The sequence below is a fragment of the Carassius auratus genome, chromosome 28, assembly GCF_003368295.1.
Source record: "Carassius auratus strain Wakin chromosome 28, ASM336829v1, whole genome shotgun sequence".
Taxonomy (NCBI): domain Eukaryota; kingdom Metazoa; phylum Chordata; class Actinopteri; order Cypriniformes; family Cyprinidae; genus Carassius; species Carassius auratus.
Window position 1 is genome coordinate 22798203 of NC_039270.1, and position 25028 is coordinate 22823230.

At 38.7% G+C, this 25028-nt stretch overlaps 1 protein-coding gene across 8 annotated transcripts in view; it reads right to left on the reverse strand.

Annotated features, from left to right (window-relative positions):
- LOC113047187 (potassium voltage-gated channel subfamily C member 1-like) overlaps positions 1-24603 on the reverse strand; it is a 62507-nt gene extending 37904 nt beyond the window's left edge. For 6 of the 8 annotated variants that reach the window (XM_026208506.1, XM_026208508.1, XM_026208509.1 and 3 more), the window contains exons 1-2: positions 23614-24603; positions 17094-17778 (exon numbers count right to left, since the gene is read on the reverse strand). In XM_026208506.1, the coding sequence (XP_026064291.1) occupies positions 17094-17778; positions 23614-23675 (747 nt within the window). In that variant the 5' untranslated portion in view covers positions 23676-24603. The remainder of the gene's footprint in view (positions 1-17093; positions 17779-23613) is intronic. The other 2 variants (XM_026208511.1, XM_026208510.1) reach the window with 1 other exon arrangement.
- Positions 24604-25028: the final 425 nt, after the last annotated feature.

Sequence of the window (25028 nt, forward strand, 5' to 3'; positions counted from 1 at the left end):
AGTGAACAAAGAGTATTTTCAACAAAACGGAGAGAGACAGTAAAACAGGCACAGACAGTTCTGTGTGGAACGTATTTAACTCTACAAATGTTTGACTTTCAGTTATATGAATGGGACACCTTATATAGATAGAAATATAGAAATATAAGAAAATGGAGAAGCTTTATCCATTAAAACTCTAGCATTAAAATGATTTATACACTGTTAGTTCATTTAACACAAATAGCAGATACATATGAAGAAACCTTTTTTTTTTTTATGACCAAAATAAGCTTTCATGATCTGAAACATCTGTTCTACTCAAAACAGAATCTGTTTTCTTGTGCACCATACAGTAAATAGCATGTAAGTGTGAATATAATCACTGAGTGTAATGGTCCGTACGCTCCCTCAGGTCGCATAGCAGTTGTCTGATTCTGCTCAGTTTCAGCAGAGACTGGGAAGTGTCCAAGATCAGTGTACATGATGCTGCAAGCCACAAGTTCTGCATTAACTGCAGAGATATTAGAGTATCAGAGAGAGAGAGAAAGAGAGAGAGAGAGATGGAACTAGATGCTGGCAATGCAGAGGACGCTTGTACGGCAGGGTTCGTATGAAACAGCGCCCTCTTTACGTGAGAGGTGAAAGTGCAGGTCTCTGAGGTCTGGTATGGGAAAACTGAGGAAATGCTGATCTCCCCACACGGTGCTCATGTTTCTGCCTGTGGTTGCTCCCTGCACCCCAGGTCTGTTCTATTCATATCCGGCAGCGCTGTGTGTGAGAGCGAGAGAAAGAAAGAAAGAAAGAAAGAAAGAGAAATCCTGCGCGAACCTAATCTGCTATATGCCAGTGCACTGCAGCATTTGCCTGATGCAACTGCGCATATGAACAAGAATACTGTGGATCACATATACAAAACACAAGAGCACACACACAGGTGAAGACATATTAGGAATCATTACGCGGGAAACAGACACCTCTGTCACACAGGGTCATGTCCACCATTATCACAACACCTTGCTAGTGGCAGATTCAACAACACCACCAGCTGTGCAACATTCAGCAAGACGGTTAAAAAGCTTAGACCCAGTACACGCTACAGGGGACAGTGAGTGTATTTTTCCATATCAAGATATTGGTACCCTAAATGATGATTTTCGTGCCTGAAATTGTCTGTTGGTATTTGTGACAGAATAAATAGCTGCTTAGTTTTAGAAAATCACTGTTAACCTAAACACATTGACCATTCGAAATTTCCATTACACACTTCACTGAGAAAATATCACAGCATATAATTTTGACTGAATATGTTGCTTTAGGCAACCATGAGACCTTATGGCAAACAATATGCAACAGAAACTAATACATGTTAAAAACGAAACTCTTAAAATCTGAGAAACTTCACAAAACATGTCATATTAGGGAAAAAAAATACAGTTTTAAAGTATGAAATTATTTAGACTTGCATTTAAAAATCAAAAACAGCAGCATTTGAAATTCTTCAAAATTTCAAATCAAAACTACGTATCAAAGCACCTTTAAATAAACTTGTCTGAGGTTTAATGGACTTGATGTCTATTTATATTACTTGTCTTTAACGTGACAGAAAAGGACACTTACTTTTAGAAATGCATTGTTCACCTACTAGCACAGTCCTTTCAAAAACATTTTCCAAACCATTCAGTTTATTCAATAAAAAGATGGCAAAAACACACACATTTCTGAATATTTCTGCATACCCTCTTTACTTGATGGACTCACGTTTATAATACCTTAACATATGGAAAAACTATTAATAATGAAATGCAAACATGTAAGCATGTATAGTTTGGATAACAAAATAAATAGACAAAAAAAAAGGAGAAAATGCTTAATGTAAAATAAAACCCACTTTCATTCGATCAAACGAATACAATATTTATCTTAGTATTTATTTGTTCGGCTGGTAAATCACTCGTCTGGTTTTGTTCAGGCATTTACAAAATGGTTCATTTTCGTATGTAGCCTAAAGGTGCAATTCACATATACTCTGAATATTGCTTGCTCTGTGACAAATTGGTTTTGTTCCTCTACTGTAAGTCGGATTGGTTAAAAGTGCATGAAATGCAAGTATACATTTGTTGACAATGGACATCTGACCTTTTATAAACCACAAATTTCCCCCAAAATGTTTACAATTGTACCTTAAGTCACAATAATATTGTTATATGTGGTGTATATTATTAGGTTCTTATTATTATTTCACTTCTGCATGAATAAATGTAGTACTTTTTAATAAACACATTTGGTACGACGTTGACTTCTCCAATAAAAAGTCTGGATCCTGAAGCAAAACCTGTCGAGAATCCCTGATCGAATCAAGCACAAACACATCATAAACACGCACACAAGCGCCTCTCGGGGGGTAATCGGCACCACTCAGTGCTTGCGGCTGATCACTGCATTGAATCAGCATGAAAAAAATCAATAGGATCATTTAAATGAAAAACAAAGAGTGGTGGAGAGGATTTCATTAGAAATCAATTGATAAATCCATCGACTAAAAGCATCTCATTTAATATGTCAAAAAAAAAATGTGCAGCATTCTTCTATACGCATACCAGAGGACAAGCAGTGGCTTACCGGACAGAATAACATATTTGGCTAAGCAAGCATGTTAGCGAGGCAGAAAGGGAAAGGTAGAGATGGAGGAAGGGGAAAGCGTTCTGGAGCGTCACAGTAATGTATCGCCTCGAGCCCTCTCCCTCTTTTGCCTTACTGCACCATAATGACAAGAACCAATGGATACCCAAGGTGGAAAACCGATGGAGGAGGGGCCCGAGAAGAGAAATGGGTGGGAGAAAGTGAAAGAGATGGGAGAGTGGGAATGCCGAAACGGTCGCCTGCTAAAGAGAAGCCATCCATAATGCAAAAGCAACCTATAACCGGCATCAAACCCACTTGGAGTGTGTGTGTGGAGATGCATAAAGGGGTTAGGGGGTGTGATGATGGAAACAACAGAAGGGCGCAATGCTGATGAAAAGGAGAGACGGAGGGATGTGAAGTGCAGAGAAGGGAACGGGGGATACGGGAGGAGGGGGAGAAGCGAGTGGCGGCTGTGTAAGGAGCAGCACTGATTGGTTGGGGATTCTGTGCAGTGGCTGGTGCTGGTGGAGCTTTGTAAAAATGACACGGACACCTGCCAGATCCTCCTCCTCCTCTTTCCTGCAGCACACAGCCAAGGCCGTATAGCGCTAGGCTGCCAAGCTGAGATCCCCCCTATATCGTCAGCGGGAGGCTCTGGTGCAGGGATGCTGGGAGCACCATCTCACACAACAAGCCAGCACTTACACACACCTACACGGCACGATGATATAACAGCTACTACTGGACGGATGAGAAAGAGGGTTTAGGGAAATAACTGGCAAGCGCGAGGTTGCACCGTAGCATATGTGTGGACTCATACTGTAAATGTTGCTTCAGCTCACCATGAGAGATTATGGCTATGTCAAGCAATTCCATGACAGATTATGATTATGATAATTGAGCTATATACTGTAAAAATGTGGAAACACTTCATAATAAGGTTCAGTTTGTTCCATTTTTGTTTAAAGTAAAATAAATATTAATCAAAGTTACACCTCTTATCTGTTCTAAAATCACTTGTTTCTTGATACTTACTGTTATACTGATCTACACTGGATAATAATAATAATAATACATGTTCATTATGTAATTATAATACATGTTATGACTATTTGATGTAAACTTATTTGTCAGGTTGATTAAGTCCATTTTTTTATATTTATTTATTTTGAAAAAAAACTTTCAAAAAATGTATGCGTGGTGTGCGTGTGTGTGTGTGTGTGTGTGTGTGTGTGTGTGCGTGCGTGTGTGTGAAATCCCATGAACTCCGTCACAACAACTCAAAAATGTTAATCATTATTATAGGTTTATGAAAGTGTATTCGGGTGATGTTTGGAAGATTTTACATAGCTTAAATATAAATAATTTAATATATGATATACAAAATATATTTTTTCCAGTCTTCATGCCATTCTTAACTCAAAATAAATATTTAATGTATTCATAATTTCCTATTACTGATAATCCATGGTTGCTATGGTCAAGTTGATTTGTTAGGCATTAAACTTTAAAAACATTACTTTGCTACAACATTTATCACATTCTCATGAGTTAATACTATGTGAATCAAACATGTCATTCATACCTAATGAATTAGCTAATGTTACTGAACAGAACCTTATCGTTAAAGAGTTACCAAAAATGTTTTGTCAAAAAGCATCAAGTGTATAAGCATAACAGTTTCAAGTCGAAAACATTTCAGTATTAAAATGACAGAATCAAATAGCCTGCTTTGTTACAAAATAAACATAATTTTTCAAAGCCATGTAGATATTTATCAGGCAGCTAAATACTGTAGTCCGTATTCACTTCTTAGAGCTTTAAGTTTTGTCTGGGTGATTTTCAGAAGCTGATGTAGGGTAAAACTCTATAAGGCATCTCCTGTTAGCACAAAACATGACTGTCTCTCGCTGTGAGGTGTACGTGTGTGATGTCATTCTCTACAGAGGCTGTCCTCATAACACTGCTCATATTGATCCCTCGCTGTCAGCTCAAATGTGTACATGTGTGAGGATGTGAGAGAGCGTGTATGTGTGACAGTGTTTGATTAGAAGGACAATGTGATTGAATGAGGGAAAAAATTAAGACAAGAGAAAAAGTGGACAGAGAGCGAGAGAGTACTGCCACAACAGCCATCTGGGATAAGAGCAGGACAAGCTGTGCTCCACCCTCAACCCACCTCCATGTCCCTCTCTCTCTCAAGATCTGGCAGGACACCAGGGTGGGGAGAAGGCCAGAGCCCTGGAACCCCAAGGAATCAGCATCTGGCACCTTTACCAGCCAGAGACAGAGAGAAATATGTTTGAAAGAGAGAGATAGAGAGAGAGAGAGAGAGAGAGAGAGAGAATATGTTTGAAAGAGAGCAAGAGAGAAAGTAGTTTTTGTCTTAAATACATCTACATCTTTCCAATATGTTTTAAAGTAGATTCATCTAAATTTATATATATATATTTTTTTTTTTTTTTCTTTTTAGTAAAACCATTCAAATATAGTTCTTCATAACCATTTTGCTCCTTTTTCGCACGAACTAAAATATTCCATAATTGGTTTCTAACTGCATCTACCAGGAACAGTATAAAGTTTAACAAACAAGAAAAATGTTACTCTTAAATCATTACTTCTTCTGGTGTTCATCTTTAAAAGTGTCTTTCTTCTTCTAGTACCTCACCCTGACTGGATGGGCCACATTTCTGAAGGTCCAGTCTGACACCAAAAACGCAATTAAGTCTTATTCTGTGTCTTTGTTAACTAAAACTGTAAAAAAGAAAAAAAAACATGTTTAAACTGAAGAGAAGCTGCAATTAAAAATATATTATATGAAGAACTTGACAATTGAAAAAATAAATAAAAAAATGACAGTTAGAAATGTTGTCTTGGTTAATAATTTAAATAAAGTAAGTTGAAGTACTAAAATTGGTAAATAAAACTGAAAAGTAACAAAAATATCATAATAAAAAAATTAATATATACAAAAAAATAACATAAAACAACATTACTAAAACTTAAAGTAAACAAAATGATCTTATTCTCAATCTTATTTTTCAATTCTCATTATGAAGTGAGGCCAGTCTTCTTTATTTATGGTGGGTTTTCACCATACATTGATCTTTTTAAGTTCTCAAAACATACACACAAAAAACACAAAAATATGACAGCTTGATGTAGCAGTTAGTGTATGTGCTTCAGAAACAGTGTCGTGGCAATTATGCAGAAGATTGTTGTCTGATTTCCCCCTTTACTGCTCCACTCTCTACAGTCAAGACAACAACAAAAAAGTTAACAAAATGAAGAAAAGTATAGTGACTTTGAGCTTAAAAATAAAACTATCTGGCATGCCTTATGAGTGCAGGGTTCTAGAGTTGGGTCCAGTAACAGACAGTAGCAATCACCAGCACAGAGGTCACGCTGTGTGTGTACTACTCTGGATCCCCCGATAACCAACACACGGACACAAGTAATGATAGAGGACAGAGGCTAAAGAAGATTTAACAAGACGTTAATGGCAGCATACAGTGACTTGGTAAGTACATATAACTTGGAACAAATAAAGGCTAAAGGGGAGCCCATGGTCCAAGTGAACAGAAAAACAAACAAACTGAAGACCTGAAGACATATCTTTCACTCAAAGCAAACACTTACTGCACAGAAACAAGAAAAATAAACACATTTAAAGTATGGTGTGAACATAAAAGTAATCTTCTTCTTTTTTTTATGTCAGGCTTTTTTTGTGCTTTTTTTAATTAGTTCTAAATTCTTATAATTTTCTTGTCCATATCTTTAATTGTACAGATTAAATGATTCTTGTTTGATTTAAAGCAAATACTGAACTGATGTTCAAGTGTTTACAAAGCAGAAACCAATCTGATATTCATTATAACACTGGTCAATATAATTCAACCCTCTTATGTTACATTAATATGTATCTTGGCGAACATGCTTCATTCAGCCGAGGCACGGATTAATATTGCATACAGTCAGATGTTATTATGTCTCTCATACACACACACACACACACACACACACAGCTCAGCACTTTAGATCAATTACAGTCAGTGACTGACAGGATGGAGTGAAAAGCAGCAGACACAGCGACTCTTACAGACACAGACATAATCAAACAATCCACCTGATTACTTCCAGTGAGGTCCAAAAGTCTAAGAGCACTAGTGAAAATGCATTTTGCATTCATGCAAAATATGTTATTGCAAATTCTATCAGAATAACACTTTAAGTGAAACTTTCAGAACATCTTAAGAGTTTAGTTTGTGCTCCTTGGCAGCACTCGAGCTGCATCAATTCCACAAGTTCCAATAAAACCTGATGAGCATGTTCTCCAAAACAAAGATTAAAAGTGCATCTTGTACAAAATCCTTGTATCCGTATAGTATAGAGTGCATGTGTGTGTGAGTAAACATCCTCACACGTCTGTGGTGTGAGTGTGGATATTGACAGCTCAGCGAGAGTAAAAGATGAACCTTTGAGACTGAAGATGAGTGTATTGCGTAACAGTAGTTGATGTAGTGTGATCGAGCTAGCTCGGGGATACAGACAAAGACAGAGTGAAAGAGAGACAATACACTATTGAGTGTTTTGTTTGCCAACGACTCATTGGATCTCATTGATAAAAACACTGAGGTTCTCGGCCTAATGGAGAACAAGAGAGTGACTCAACCTCCCACCAGATTCACACTTTCTATCTTTCTCTTTCTAATATCCATTCATAACATACATTCCCCAGGAGCCTTTAGAGACATGCTGATGCCACAACATGTAGAGAAGAGAATAGAGTAATAATATTTAGGAAAAAAAACTAAATTTAAACTACACACACACACACACACACACGTATATAAAAATATATTTGTATCTCTCTCCCTTTCTCTCTCTCATATATATTTTTAATCTCTCTCCATTAGCATATTTTATTATTGTATTATTTTTTTATATTTGTTATTCACTTTATTGTGAAAATGACTTGTCTTTTGTCATATTAGAAATTTGGCTTAAAGGACCTACTAATAGGCTCTTTGTCTAAAACTGCCCGTGTACTACACATCTGAAGTATTGACAAAGAAAGCACACATGCAAAACTCCCGGACATACACAGAAAGCACACACTCCTTGCTTCTTTTGCACACAGACTCGCTCTATCGAAGTGAATCAGAGGAAGTCAGAAGTACAGCATTTTTCCTCTGCTTGGTATTCGATTCCTGATAACTGCAGCACACTACGCACATTTGTCCTTGCAAATTTTCCGTCTCCCTTCCTCTCCATCATTGCGCTCCCCGTAATCACTCCTTCCCGATCTCTCCCCTCTCTCCCTGTCTGAGCTGTATTTTGGCAGTGTTCTCCTTCTGTCTGTACTCTAGTCTGTGCCGTTAGCTGGGATGACAGAGTGCCTTTCCCTTTGTCCTTAGTCCAAGTGAGAGCCCCACTCTGAGAAAATGCTAAAAGCTAGCATGCAGTGGCTAGTGCCAAAAGCACAGAGATGCACAAACTTCTCTTTGCTGTATGCCTACACAACTATGGCTGAAAAATACCCAGATGTAGAAGTGCACATATAAACACCTTTGATTTGCACATGCAGCAATTTCAAGTCAAAATTCATTATTTTAGAATTCTTTCACACACCACAAGACATGATTTTCCTACATACCTCAACTCGCCTAAGCTAGTCTGCTGGTATTGGTTTCTGAAGCGGGTTGGGGAATGTTTCAGATGGTCAGACTTCCTTAGTTTCATTAAACATCAGCAAGCTGTCTTAAATAGCTACTGTTATTGTTATTTTAACCTTATAAAAAAAAAAAAAGAACTGTTCACCTCTATATGTTAAAATCATGTCCAGCCACATTAGATGAACTCAAGTGGAGCAATAAAAGATGACATCTTAAGACATGATCATCACATGACCGGCCAAATTCTACTTATTTTAACTTAGTAATGCTCATGAGATTTATTATGAAATTCAATTAATGATGGCTTATAGCGAATCGTGCAGCGGTTCTCAAGCTTTCTGGCCATAAGGCCCTCTGTAAATCAAGGCACTATTCAAATCCAGGGTTCCAGGGTGTGGAAATGTTGCCATAATAACAGACCAGTGTGTAAAACTCTTGGACATATTTTAAAGATTCTATGCCCTGAACTTTAAATATTTCACATACTTTTGAGAATCCAGTGTTTAGTTGATCCTGATAAGCGCTCATCGTCACAGTCGTAAACATTTCTTAAAGGGGTTTGGCATTACGGATCTTTGTTTCCAAGTGGAACGTTAAAGAATGCGACATCTGGTTGGAATGGTTGTGAACCACAAGAGTAGAGCTTTTCTACAATAGACAATGTTTGCTTGTGTGACATGCTACATCCTATAGAAGCCAGTTCCACCACTGAATGAAAAATAAAAGGTAAATGCGACTTTTTATCTCACAATTCTGACTTTTTCCCCTCAGAAATGCGGGATATAAATGTGCAATTGTGAGTTATAAAGTCAGAGTTGCGGGAAATAAACTTGCAATTGCTAAAAATAGAGCCAAAATTGAGAGACTTTTTTCCCCCTCCAATCTGCAAATTTATATCTCTCAGTTCTGATTTTGTTTTTCTCAGAATTATGAAATATAAGATGAAACTTTAAAAAAGTATCATGCAAAAAAGTCAAAACTGAGAGAGACAAAGTCGCAATTCCCTTTTTTACTTTTTGTTTAGTGGCAGATCAGGCGTCTATAGCATCCACAACACTAGCTTGTGAGTATACATTCAAAGGCAAACAGCCTGTGAAACATGAAAAAAAAAACTGCTGCGTGCACCTGTAAGAAAATATTTGATGCATTTCAGCTTACAACTGTCGGCCATCTTTATTCTTTCACTGTCCAGAGCCAGTTTACCCTTTTTCTGTCTTTCGTCTATCATTTCTTTTTCTCTGCTTCGGCTCTCCATTTACCATCTTATCTTTGCTCTCATTCAGTCTTACTCCCTCATTTCTCATTTGCAATTCCCCTCTCCCTTTCCTGCTTCTCCATCTAGCATGCTGCAGTATTACCAGCATCAGCATCTTATGAGTGCTGCTCTTTTTCTCCTCGGTTCCAGTGCGCTCACACAGACACACGAGCATGCAATCTAGCCACATCCATGGGGAAAAGGCTTATCTAAAACTGGCAGAAAAAAGAAATGGCTTCATACTAATAGTCTTGTGTGTGTGTGAGTGTGTGTGTGCACACGTGAGTGTGTGTGTGCACACGTGTGTGCACGTGCAATGGAATGGGAGCATCTTATTGGGATTAACATGACAGAACAAGAATATAGTATATAAAGTAAATATGGTGGCATGATACATTACAGCACCATGGTTTCTTCCTTCCTTCATTCCCTTATTCTTTCTGTCCCTTTCCCTTCCTAACACCCTTTCTTATTTCCTGTCACAGATCAGTTTCTCCTGCCCTGTGCAAAAATGAAGTCTTGTGGGAGTGTACCTGAGAAAACGCAAGGGATTTGGTGGGAAATGGAGAGGGGGAGGGGGGTGGAGAGAAAGAGAGAAATAGTCTGTATGTGTGTTAACACATATATGGTGTTTGCATGAGAGACTGAAGAGTCCCCCTTGTGACTGTTATGAATATAATTTCAAGTGCCATGAGCACAGACATCCAAATAGATGTTGTCACTCTGGGAGAGCGTGTTGGATTTTTTTGGTCGTTCCAAACATGTAGGACTTTCTTTGAAACATTTTGAAATATGTCCTTCTGTCCTCTCAAAGAAAGTCAGTGGCATCCAGTGTTGTTTTGTATTTTAATGGCTTTCAAATGATGGGGGGACAACATTTTGAATGAATATTCCACAGAAATGTTCCTCAGAAAAAATATAAAGTTATATCTTAACTTTAGCTTTTTGCCTTTTAACAGTTATGATTCCAAATTGTTTTTATATCTTTTTAAACACAATAAAAAAACGATTCAGAAACAAAAAGACAAGAAACTGTACAAAGATTAGTATAAAAAATCCAAGATGGTGGAAAAGATGAGAAAACTGCAGTCAATTTTTTACATGAATGTGGCTTCCAATACCAGCCACTTCTGTTTTAGCTGATATTGCAAACTAGTTATTGTTATTATATTAATTGCTACCTTTTTTAACCTTTTTATTTATTTATTTTTTACACGTGTAGAGTTTACTGCACTTTGTTATTACTCTTGGTTACACTAGTTATTTACCTATATCAGCTAATGAATAAGACATCTTGCTGATTCTCAGTAAAAAGTTTGATAAACAACAAATCTACAGAAAAAAATATTAAATAAAACTAACTGTCTATAGAACTAAAAAGTACAGTATATAAAAGAATAAAGGCCTATAGTAGAGTCAATAAATGGATTGTTTTACCTAATATTTGTATTTGCCTTGTTTTTTTTTGTTTTTTTTGACAAACTCCGTTAAAATGGAACGATAAGAATAATTCAGCATTTGACCTGTAAACTAGGCAGCTGCTAGACACATTAAAAATGATGTCTGTGGGTCAGAAGCATTAACGTCCCGCTGGACCCACATGGACCTCTGGGAGGTGTGTATTGCTGAAATACAAGGCTTTTCTTCTCTGTTTTTTTAGCTGCCTGTCCCCATGTGACCGATGAGTGCTCAAGGGAACAAGGGATTTGCCCAGGTAACAAAAAAGCTCAAGTGGTGCAGAGTTTGACCAAATTGAGGCATTCTGGACATCCTTTGATTATTTTAGCAGTATAAAGGTCTTGCTATGAAAAAAACCTTAAAGTAGGTGGTTTCACACTGATAAGTCGTTGGCTCTGGCATCGGTTGGTCTTCAACACCTATTTAAAATGCAAAGTAGGAGCGCTGCACCGCATAAAGCACCACATAGGTACAAGCTCACTGGCTGACTAGACTTCAGGGTGGATGCCCGGCTCACTGGGATGTGGATGTAGTCTAGTTTAGAAAAGGCTGAAGTATACAAAATGCCTCGAGCCAGGAAAAGCTGCCTTGTAAAAGCAAATACACTGCAACTCGGACGGACTCATTCACCGGCGAGCTGGACAGCAGCCAGTGAAGGAGGGGGTGAAAGCACACTGTCTGTGACTGTAGACTCAAGCACATCCAGTGCTCTCTATCCCTCATTCACCAATTTATTGGTCTCAGCGTGACTGGTTCAATAAGCTTTATTATCATGCACTTGATAATGCTGCTGCAATGTGTGGCCAGAAGACATGTGCGGTACAAATACTGCATAAAAACCAAGTCACCCTGGTGGTTCAGTTCAGCTTTCGCTGCCAGGTCAGGATTGTGCAAATGAACAGTACAAGAGAAAGAAGAGACCTGCTTGTTACTGAGAGGAGCGAGATCTTGTCCCACATCTCCCTCATTTTCTTCCTATATTTAGAGATGTAGTAAAAGTAGAAGAAGGGAAACAGTGGGGGAAGATTGGAGGTGTGTTCACTGATGCCAAAAGCAGTCTCATCTGAAAAGAAGCATTTACAGCCAGACAAACTCTGGTTACAAATGAGCGTGATCATTACCGGGAACACAAAAGGTAATTGATACTTTTAAGGAACTGATAAACACAAGCCCATTTTAGAAAAAAAAGCTTGCGGTTAGGAGGAAAGCATCCGTAGGAATCCGATCACACTCGATGTGTTGTACATAGAGGGATGCTGTGGTCCATGTGGCCCTTGAGGATGCACTTCAAACGTCTTTGCATTGAATGAATCAAATGTTGTACAGGAAGCAAGGAGTAATTTTCATTTGCCAATACACGCAAGGAGCGACACACTTTTCAAATAGTTTCAGGTCCCTGGAGTTCTGACATGTCATTTTTTCCAGTTGTTTTTGGCACAGCTATTCAGCATTGTTGCTAACGGTTTACAAACACCTGGTGGGGAGACAGTACTATACACTAAGGGTCTGGAACATTTGTGCTATTAGGAAATCCAGCGCGAGTCCTGAAAAAAAAATATATAACAAAATCTTCCCTCAATTCACTCACTCGTTCGCTCGTTCATTCTTTCAAAGTTATTGACAAAGGATTGTAGGCCAGTGTTTGTGGATATGTTACACTTAAAATTATGTTTTTTTTTTTATATTAATACTGGGAATTAAATGTGTACTTGTTTTGATTAGAACATTAGAGAACAGAAATATTGGCAATGCATACCTTTTCCTCCAGGTTTTCCACAAAATCAATCCATCCATCCATCCATCCATCCATCCATCTATCTATCTATCTATCTATCTATCTATCTATCTATCTATCCATCTATCCATCTACATATCTATCTATCTATCCATTCATCCATCCATCCATCCATCCATCCATCCATCTATCTATCTATCCATCCATCCATCAATCTATCTATCCATTGTCTATTAATTTGTCATTTAGATAAGGATGACCTAATGTTTTCAGTTATGCTACAAATAAAAATGGGATATTATTCATACTTGGAAGAAATTATTGGTTTAAGGTGAACAGCTGTTGTTAAGACACTTACTTTGATTAGAATGAAAATAGATTGAATAGTACTGGCAACAAACATAGGCGTGCAGGTCGATATGATACACAAAAATGCTGTCTAAGTAGGGAACTCACTAGGGTTTGAGACACAGCCATCGATTGAGGGTTGAATTTACTAAAACATTACGCATGGAAAAGCAATTATTAAGTGATCAGTATTATGAAAAATGCTAAGTGTCAAAACAAACGTACATTTCTAAATCCATACCTGTTGTTTACTTGAGGCGAGGTGAATTATGACGTTAATTAAAGGTTTTCTGCATGTATAATATTTACGTGTGGGATCAAAATACAAAGAGCACTATTTTGACTACGGGCTGTTGCTAAGAAACACTGCTAGAGCTCTGTAGTTCATTTAATAGTTGTTCATCCTTATCGAATAGGATTTTGCATGTGAATGACTATGGACCCGCAGGTTGTTATCCATCCGCTCATACAACATGCTCTTGACTACAAGCTTGAGATCCTAAACCAACACTAAAGCAATTCCAATCATTCTGCATACTGTGCATTTGCTCCTCTTGTAATTGTCTTTGAGGATGCTTTATTTTTGTGGTCTCTGTTGCTTCTTTTTGAATTAACCTGCCATACAATTCCAGTGTATAGAATGTTTTTTCTCCTCTCCAGGTGATGCACCTTCTGTTCTAGTTCATCACACATAAATTACAAATCTTTACGCTACAGAGACAATTGTCACTTAGATAAGTGGGTTTCTAGCTAGAGCTCAGGGACCCTAGGAAGCCACAAAAGTGTGTCAAATAAAATGTGTATATTAAATTAATTTACCTTTATTACAGAAAAAAAACTGAATACTGTCCAAAAAAAAACTGTAAATAAAAGAAAGTAAATACTTTTCAGATAATATTTTATAATTATTTATTTTAACTTAAAATAAAACAATTTATTTTCCACGATATAAGTTTCTAAACTTAATTATGGGTAGAAAATAAAATAAAATAAAATACACTGCTGATTACTAGTACAACTTAAGTAAATATTTTAGAGATATTTTTTTTCACAATATAAATTGTTTTTTTTATTCATCAATATCTATGTGTCTTGTATGTTTTAGGAAGGGACCCCTTGCAATCCATTCATCATATTTGGTAGTTTATGGGATCAGAAAGTTAGAAAACACCTGAATAAACTGGGTCAAAGACGAAAAAGTGTTTAAGCATAAAAAAAAGTGTAATACTGCTTTAAACTGTTGTAGTTAGTGTAGAGATACAGCTCCCAGTATTGCCTTCATAGATCAACTCAAAAACTCATGCTATTTATATTTATATACTGCCTGACGCCACAGTCTTTTGAAAGTCAGCTTGTGCTTTAAAGACACCTTCACCATCATAACAAATGCTTGAAATGAAAACTGACTCGATTAAAGATGTAACCAAAAATGTAGATAACACACACCTTGCATGCATTTGCATACTTTTAGATTTATAAAAAGAGACTAACAGCATTACTTCCACACACAAACAAATGCACAGACTCTGCCTCTGTTGCTGTTATTCGGTTGCTCTGCAGCAGAAATCAACACGCAGTAAGCTAGTATGAGACGCCGCAGTGTTACGCTATAGCACAGCGAGAGAAAGGGACATGGAGGTTGTAAGTGATGATTAGCAATCCGGCACGAGGCCCTGCACCCATACAGCAGCCCACTAATAAAACACCAAGTGTGTCACGGTTGATAAAAGACCTCCGTTCAGTGACGACGCAGTAAAATGATGATGGCATCTCTCCCTCCCCTTGAGATCTGTGAGAAGAGATGGCTAACGTACAATCGGAGACACTTCAAACGCATTAAGAGCAAATTCTGCAATCACATGCAACCCAAAATGCAATCAAAAACTGATCGGTAAAAAGGAACCCTGGGTTCATTTCAAGAAAGCAAGTGTGTATCGACTGCTCGTGACTATGATCTATTGACCCAGATGTGCCACGGGAGATAAATATCTTAAATAACCAGCCTGCACTGATAAAGGAGATAAATGGTTGCTGTTCACTAGCTTGTGAATGACATACTGAGAGGCAAAGGGTGAACTGTGTTTCATGTGCTCTCTTAACCAACAAGGGTCAGTAAGTGACTTTGGTTTCCTAACATTGCTATAGATTTGTAGATAAATAACAAACAAGATTATTGTCTGAAAGGGAAACCAACTGATTACTTGCTTAAGAAGACAAGGGAAAACGTTTGGTGCATCTAATCAGGCTGCAATGAGTGAGCGAGTGAGTAAGTGTAGTGTGGCCAAGCATGGTGACCCATACTCTGAATCTGTGCTCTGTATTTCACCCATCCAAGTGCACACACACAGCAGTGAACACACACACTGTGAAAATACACCCGGGGCATATTGCTGTGGTGCACGGCAAGCAGTTGGGGGTTCTGTGCCTTGCTCATGGGTCTCACCTCAGTCGTGGTATTGAGGGTGGAGAGAGGCCTGGATATTCACTCCCCACATCTACAATTCCCATCGGACCTGAGACTCAAACCCACATCCTACAGGTTACAAGTCTGACTCTCTAACTATTAGGCCACAACTACCCCCAATCTGTAAAAAAGTCTCTGAATTCATATGACCTTATTATGCTTATTATCCCAAAATTGGGATCCCAAGTATGGCACCCAGAAAAATACAAATAAAAACCTACTTTAATATTCAGGTCTGGATGTGAGATGGATGTAGAGATTATCAGGTAATTGTGGTGCCAGTCACACACAGGGCTTCTGCTGAGTAAGCATGACACTGATTCAGTTAAAAGAAAGACCCATGGGAAACGCAGTAGTTCCCGGGATATCGTGAAGATCCTGTGCTCCCAAAGTGGATAAATACCTAAGTAGCCTACAAATTGACACCAGTAACTTGCTTTTGTAAGCCAGAATGTTCTCAAATACCATGCATGGTTAAACCTATAGCATTTAAGGGTCACATGATTTTTGTTTTGCAAAAATTAGCTATTTTGGATTAAATATGCAAAATAGCTAAAAAGTTTATTAACATGAAAACATTCTAACTATCAGGCACAATTGTTTAAAGCAGGAACAAGTGGGAAAAACGTTCTTCTAACATAATAAATAAATAAATAAATATATGGATTCACAGTTTGCAAGGAATTGCAGTTCATAGACACAGATCAGTATTTCACACCTCAAGGTAAATGCCCTGTGAAGTTCAGTATCGTCGGGGTCTGCCTGGTACCATTCTGCAGTGTGGACAACAACGATATATATATATATATATATATATATATATATATATATATATATCAACAATTTGCGCCTGCGCAATGACTGGCGGCACAAATATGAATGCGTGTCTCATAATTAAGAGTTCACTTTTGCGATAATTAGGCCTACTGTCTGACTGATAATTATTCATCTTGCGAGACGCTTATTCATCAAATAAATGGACATTAAATATTGATTTGAGTGGAAAACATTGCTTACTTGAGTGGAAAACATTGGTCACACCACGATTGAACACGACCACAGCTATGCAGGAAAATGTCAATATTAAGAAATATTTATTTTCAACATTTAAGGGAGGCTATAATTACATTAGAAGCAGACGCAAAAATGAAAGTTTGCGTCAGAGTACCGAGGAAGAGACTGCGCATGCTGAGAGCTCCACACGCAGTATTCACCGGCAAATAATGCGCGTGGAGACAGTGACAGACAGCGAGACAAAATACTGCATTTATCAGAGAGAGGGACAAAGAAACGCTCCACATTACGAACCCTATTCTTTTTTCTCTCCGAACACAGCTATCAAACTTTCCAAAAGTTTACAACTTGTGCCAAGTTCGACAGTGATTGGACTATTGCGACTTAGAAGTAGATCATAAATCCAGGTGCACGAGAACTATCCAGTCAAATACTAGCTGAGCATGTATCACAAAGTCGATTACGTGAGCTCCAAACTGCTACAGACGCGTTTAATAAAGCAGACTAACAAGATGTCGGTGCACTCACTCACTCACTCACCCTGGCGTATTTGGAGGAGTAGGGGTCCTCAAACAGCGCCCAGATGCGGGGCTGCCAGGTACTCCACCAGCTGCGGTTGCGGCCATCCTCCTGCAGACACAACCTCTTCAAATCCCCGTCCGCACCACCCGTGAGCGCCGGGTCGTCCTCTGGCGGCTCCGGTTCGGGCGTTTCGAAGCTGTCCAGCGCTTCCTCGGCGTCCCGATGCTGTCGGTAGTTCATCCAGCAGCAAGCCTCCACATCCGTCTCGTCGATACCCCAGAACGCGAGCTCCTCCTCGAAGAGAGGACCGCAGACATCGTTGGGACAATGCAACTTCCCTGTGCGGTAATAGTTGAGGATGAAAGCAAAGGTGTTGGGGTGGCGGTCAAAGAAGAACTCGTCTGATTTGGGGTCATAGTCAAAGTTACTGAACGCATCTGGCTCCGTGAGCCAGGACAAGCGCGTCCCAGGCAGCGTCTTCAGTGTGCTGCGGTACGTCTCGTGTCGAATCCCCCCGCAGTTTATCACTATTTTCTCGCTGTCTGACGGACAAGTCATGTCTGCGCTGTAACATGCTTTGTTGGACGACTTGTTCCCACCCTTGCGCCCTTTGAAAGAGGAGACACACACCGAACTGAGCATAGAGGAGCAGGGGGAGGGAGAGGAGGAGAGAGAACCGAGCGGGGAGGGGGGGAGGAGGAGCCTGCAGTGGAAGAACAGAAGAGAAGAGAAAATTAGTGATGCTCAAATTTTTATACAGTATCAGACTGGTCAAAATAACCTGTCTTTAACTCATCATCATCATCATCCTTAGTTCTTGCATCAGTTACTAATGGCTCTGTAAAACCACAGGCAAAATTGTACAAAAGCTCTCAGGGGTGGTACCTTTTCAAAAGGTATTATATGCTTAGAGATTCTTTATCTGAATCTATAAATCCATGAAGAATCTTTAACAACCATGGATATTATTTGAATGTCCTTCACACAAATAATAAAAAAGGTTATTTTAAGAAATGCTCACTGAATGGTTCTTTGGGGAACCCAAACTGCCCTTCTATGGTCTTACTACAAAACCTCCTTTGGGAACCTTTCCCATTTAGGGGTAAACGTATACAAACGTGTGCCTTTTAAATGGTGCTGCCCCGGTTTTATAACTTTTTTTAGAGTATATGTGTTGAAACACAAAGTCAATCCAGATTTTTTTCCAAATCCTATTGAAATTTTGAAGAAAATGCAAATATAAGACCATCGTCTGTCGAATATCATAAACTTAAGGTCCTTTATGGTATAGTCTACTCACTAGACTTGGAAAAGAGAGGGACTGTCCATAAAACTGTGTCAAAATGAAGGCCCTAGCCAACATACAAAATCAGATGAATGATGATGCAGGTATATGGGATAAGCATTTTAATGAAGGAGTGAGTTCAATATACTTCAAGGGTCCCAAAATAAACAGGAAAGAGACCCCTCCTCCTCTGCAATGCCCACCCATCTTTCCTTTTCCAGCTTTTGCCATCACTCAGCCCTCATGTCCCTCAATTCACTGAAACACTCTGCTCAATTACAGCGAAGGGAGATGAAAATGACTGAATGTTTCACAGCCACCCCCTCCCCACATCATACTCTCAACGTATCCAATAGAAAGAGGGAGAGGAAGAAAATGAGAGCGAGACGAAGGGTGGGAGGAAGAAGGAGAAAAGCTAAAGGCAGAACGATTATTTGCTGAGCTACACAAAATAGGGAGAAAAGACTGCAGAGCATTAACTCTTACACTGTCTCTATCTGGGCAGTGCTAATGTTTTTCAGACCATTCAGTACACTCGGTATACAGTATTAACCTTGGTTATAGGTGTAAAATCCATAAAATGTTAATTGTTTAAATGTGTGCAATCATTAAATTTGCCTAAAAAGGGTTAGTTCTGCATAACCTCTCATATGCACATTCATGTTCAATTACACTAAGCAAGAGCTTTAAAACTGAATATTTCTACATCATAGCTATAGTGAAACAAATGAGTCTTGCCTCTCTTTTTTTCCAATCAAAATGTCCCATTTTGGAAATATGGAGCAGGGAGGCTATTATCTTTTTCTCTTGGGGTCGCTGTACACTGTGGTAACATGCCATTTGTAGCTGATTTAACCTGTAAAAATGACTTTTGTTAGTGCGACCTCATATAGGCACATTGACTCTGTCATGTTAAATAAGGGTTTTAAAACTACTTGAAGCTCTTTTTTACTATTGCCTAGGAAAACATTTTTTACAGTGGACAAGGGTCCGATTTCACTGACAAATGTTTTGCTGTGTCTCTTTTAGTTTTCACAATAACTCTCCCATATCTGTTCCTCTTGTTTGGCTGTGCTGCATGGCTGCTCCGTATATATCTGTCAAACTGTCTTCCCTCATTACTTATCCACTCTTATCCATTCTCCTCAGCTCACTCTTCCTCCTGCATTCCCTTATGTCCCCCTGTGATTAATTGTTGAAACAAAGATCACAGGAATATGAGAACTGTAGGAAGGAGAGAGGCTGAATCATATGAAACAATGTAATTGAGTTCTGCTTTCAGCACCATGGACAGCACATGCATTTCAGTTAATCATTTAATTAAAGCAGAATAAGCATTGGAAATGAAAATGAGCAGAACAATTTTTTATAACAGACATACACTGAAGAGTCATAAATAAAATACATAAAAAACTAATAATAATAATCATAATATAAAGTAATTAAAAATAATAATGTAAAAACTCAGCCCACAACTCTGCTGGTGTTACACTCCTTTTACAATCTATATTCTTAGAGTAGTTCTCATAATTATACATGACTAAATCCTCAAAAGTGGAAACACTTTGCTTCTGCTACATCATCAAAACCTCACTATGTTTGTCTGGGCCGCCCAACATATCGATATTAGTCAAACCGGTGCCATTTTATTAAATGTGTCAAATTTGTATAGTCAAGTGAAATAAATAACTATAAGGAACACTAAAGGAGTAAATAAATAAAATGATGAATAGTAAAACTGAAACTGAGAGGAAACTAGGGGTAAAGTTGTGCTGACAGAGCATCAAAAAAAGGGCTCTAACTGAAAAGGGAAATCATTGTTTAATGTGTGTGCCTGGATGGGGGGGGGGGTCATTAAAGTGTGTATGTCCATTGGGATGGGGGTTGGTTGTAAGGACAGATACGCCTATAAAAGACAACAGCACTATATCGACAGAGAGCACAGGGAGAGGAAAAAAGGAGAGAACAGATTACGGCCACTGAGGGAAATGTGAAGGAGTGACTGCAGTACAGGTAAATGAAGCTCCATTCATAAATTATTCAATTTCCAGAAACAATGCCAAAGAGAAATTATATATACATGCATTTTTATGAGAATAAGAACTGAGCCACATCTATGCTCTTTTTCTTTTATTGTACAGTATGCTGCTGTAGTGCGTCTGCATTGTACCTTCACTCTAACTCCCTTTCTCTCTGTCTGGTGCAGTGTAGCTTCTTTGGATTTTTCTGCTTGCTATCCCACTGCAGTTGAAGCTCGGCGGTGCTCAAAGGCCACCTAGAGGACTCATTGGGGAACTGCACAGCTCAAAATACTGCAGTACCCCCTCCTCTTCAAGCTTTCTCCCCGACTGAGGTATGGATGCCTCATGCAAACCATCTGTCGATGCACTGCATACAGGTTTGTGTCCCTTTTTACACCGTACACCCTTTTAATTAACTGAAATCACTTAACAAATGCAATTCAATCGCTCATCTATATGAACTGACCATGTATTATCTCATAGTTTTCTGATCTTAGTGATAAAGGCTTTTTGAAATCCTTCCTCGTTCTGTCTCTCCCTTGTGTGTGTGCACTAGGCTACTCTCAGCCGAGCTGCTCATATCACAATCTCTTGTAGAATATCACTACAAGAAAATAAATTAACAGAGCAAGGATGCACACACAAAGACACCTTAAAGAAATGTCACATCACAATTAATGACCTTTAAATGAAATTAAGCTGTGCAAAGACAAGCTACAAAGCATTGGCACATATAATATATCCTCAGAAGGTCATCAGTCAGACTTTGACCTCTGCTTTGAAACTAATCATAGCTCTGTTTTCAGCCCTTCTCAAAAGGCCCATTCTTTATTTTCAGTCAAGAGAGTGAGAAAGAGATTCAGAATGGGGCTTAGAGGACTCATCTTACAGTGACAGCATTGAGACGTGCATGACTATATTCCCATATCTAGCACTAACAGTGTTCTTAAGATAGTTATAACCCCACTCCCTCCTCCAGCCTCGGCTCTCTTTAAAACCTAATTAATAAAAGTGCCCTCTCTGGTTAATTACCATCCCTTTATAGTCCCACATTAAGTACTCAGGGAATGAAGCCGGAGAGAGATGGGATATAATTGTGTTAAGCCAAATCACACATGAACTTGATGGAAACTATTCTTAGCGGTGGGAAAGAATGGAGTAGGGTGACAAAAAAAAGAACTAAAAAACAAAGAGGGCAAAAGAGGTCAAAACGGGGTCATCTCTGGTGATGTGTAAGGGTCGTACTGTTCATGGAAAGGCATCAGCAGGAGGAAGAGTAAATGGTTTGAAATAAGGCACTGCCAATGGGATGTGAGTGGGCAAAGGAGGGAGGGGGAAAGGGAGGGACTAAAAGCTGAGAGAAACAAACCGAAAAAGTTTAACCGGTGTATGTGATTAGAAGAGGAAGTGTAATGGAAGAGGAAAACAAGTTAACAAAAGTATTGATTATAGATCAGTAGACTAGTTCTTAACAAGTTCCTGGCCGATTGCCTAAACTGCTTAGTCTAGTCTTAGTAAGTCATGTAATGGTTTTTTTCTTCTAGACTAGTCATAACTTTTTAAAATCAGTCACAAAAAAGTAGACTGCTCTAATTTGAATTGAAAAGTAAGACTGGTTCCCCCTTGGCTATACCTGCTAGTTGGTCAAACTAGTTCTTAAGACACAGTCTTCACATAGTGACTATGCTTATGCAACTGGGCTCTCAGATTATATATTAGACAGTCAAAAGTAAACAATTTGGTTATCCAACCTACACTTTCTATTATCTATGTTTAGCCTTGTTTTATGTTATTATTCCAAGACCCTACTGGAACTCATTTTTTTCGAGATCCCCTGTTTTTAGAGTATTAGCAAGAGATAGGGGTCATTGTATGATAAAAAAGAGCCCTATCTACGGTCAACACAAACTTTCTAGAGTATTGTTGACATTTGATTGTAGAGAACCTTGCCATTGGGTAGGAAGTGGAAAAAAAAGAAAGAAACTCAATCAGTGCATGGAACGAGAACACGAGTTCCCTATAACATGGGCATACACTTGACTACTACTCTGTTTCAGGGTCGCCGTGATTTTGCCAGTAAGACATGTACCTGGACCAACATCTTTTGATGACCCTGGGTCTACATTATTGTCCAAAAATATAGACTTAACCCCATCCAAACCTCTATACCTAACCTTACCCATAATTTAATCCCAAAATCAGTGGGAAATGATAGCTGATTAACATTGTGTAGAAGCACCTAACTCTGGTTGTAAGCCTAAAACAGATATTTTCTGATTGTTCTGTTTGGTTTCTTGGAATGCTGTTCTAGGATCAACAAGGACGTTGATCAAGGAACATGTTCCTTGATGAAATTATGCTTGCCCTGTTTCGGGGGGGGGGGGGGGAGGGGGTAGTGGGCAAACAAGTACAAGTGGGATTTGATATTTACGTTAACACTGAGAAAAGACACATTCCATCACCTATCAAGGTGACATTTGACTGTAAAGAAAAAATCAGACACCAATTAACTGTGGGACATAAAACGTCCATGTATCTGTTGGACTGACAACTCAAAATAATGGAACACACCAGAAATACCTTATGTTACAAATAAAATTATGAAGGGGTTTAAGTTGTGTGCGAATTACTGAGTGACCTTTAGGGGGTCTCCTTTTTCTGTCAGTAACTAACGTCTCACAGCTAGTTGTCAACTAATAGACAGTTTGAACAAAACACAAGGTTGGTGTGACCGATTTATAATAGTGTACATTTATGATTATGTGACAAGTCATTTTGTTTGGATTTGTACCGTCCGATACTAATCTAAAGCGTTTCGATGGGTGTACCGTTGCCATAGTTACATCACCAGAATTCTATTTGCGAACGTCTATTTAGCATATTCTGACTACAATTTGTTATGTGACTTTTATTCTTAGCAAAACGCTGTAATACCGTACAAATGCTTATATGTGATAAATGAACACCACTCTTCCCTTTTTCCAAATCTTAATTATGGGGCTTAGACTAAATCCCTCCCATAATTCGCACAGGGGTTTAAGTGGCAAAAACAAAGTAGACCTGACTACTACTTGTTGAGTTCGTTGACTGGCAGAGGCAGAGGGTAGGAAGGCCTGCTTTGCATCAGTACACCGGGCACAGTCAGAAACACTCAGAACATACGTGATATTTTATCACTTGTACACAAAATCACGACACAGACACAGCACAGACACCTATATCACATACTTACTCGCTTTGGGTCTGGCTCTGTTCGCGTGCGTGCAGTGTGCGTGTCACTGAACACACACACATGAACACACAAACTGCACAAAAACGCTACGTGCAATTGCCTGTTTTCTGACTGAACTGAGGGATCCTCTTGGCGTAGGTCCAAGTGACTGTGCAGAAACCTAAGATTTAGTTTTTTTTTTTTTATAAAATGGCTACAGTTATGAATAATGCAATATAAGCTATTCTCGCTACAACACCTGCTAGTTGAAAACAACGCAACTGTGCTATAGTGCGTAGTTCAGTTCCTCTGGTGATACAGAAGACTAGCCTACGAAAAACAGAATAAATCACCTAAGTTGCACCTCTGATATCCTTGTTCCTCAAATAAATTATTCTCGTTATTTACACAGGTTTTACAGGTCTGATATCAAAAAATATTTTCCTGGTAAATAAGCATTTCTATTTCTTGAAGCTCGTGTTAACCTTTTACTTTTATTCCCTACACGAAACAAGTCTATTCATCCAAGCGAAACGTGCAGCGGGGAAACACCTCTCCCTCTCTCTCTCTCTGTTTAAATCTTCATGCACTCACTCCATTAACAGTCTATCCCTTTCTTCTCAGTTTTAGCATCCTTTCTTCCGTGTCATCACCCGTTCCCGTTGTCCAGGGTTAAGAAGACCGAAAGCAGGTCTTTAGTTGCAGACTGAGATGTCTGTTTGAATTGATTTATGCCGAACAAGCAGCTTGCCGGGCACGACTACAAATGTTATTCCTTGAGCTGCCTCTCTTATTTCTTCCGTTCGTTTGTTCCCCTCCCTTTTTTTCTGTCGATGTTTTTGTTTGGTAAATCTGTATTTCCATGCAATTTATTCCTTAATCTAATGGTGACATGGGATCCCTCGGTGCTGTTCCCTCCCTTCAGCTCTTTAAAGGAAAGGTGGCAGCTGGTGCCCCCTCCCCAAACCCCACCCTGTGCCATTTAACCATATACACGCCAAGAAACAAACCTGTCGCTATTTCCGGCATTCATACGTGATTTTTAAAAAGTTCTTAAAAAAAAAAAACAATATCCCAAACACATTCATTAACCCATCCCTTAATAATGCAGAATTATATTTTAGAAATAAATAAATGAATAAATAGGGCTATTAATAGCTAGATGTTTATTTAAAATATTATACAAGAAATTATACAGAAAGTGAAATAAATGGCACAAAGATTAGCTCTACTTACATGTCGACCTGTTGGCCAGCAGGAATGTTTCTTTTGCCTCGGTCATTGTGTTCCCAGGGGCCATAAATTACCAGTGTAAATCTATAACCCTGATCTCAGTCCATACTGATACATGTCTCCTTCTCATGGGTGTTCCAAAACAAGACGGCGGGATTTGTGTCTGTGTGAAAATGGCAACAACACTACACCAATTAGGATAA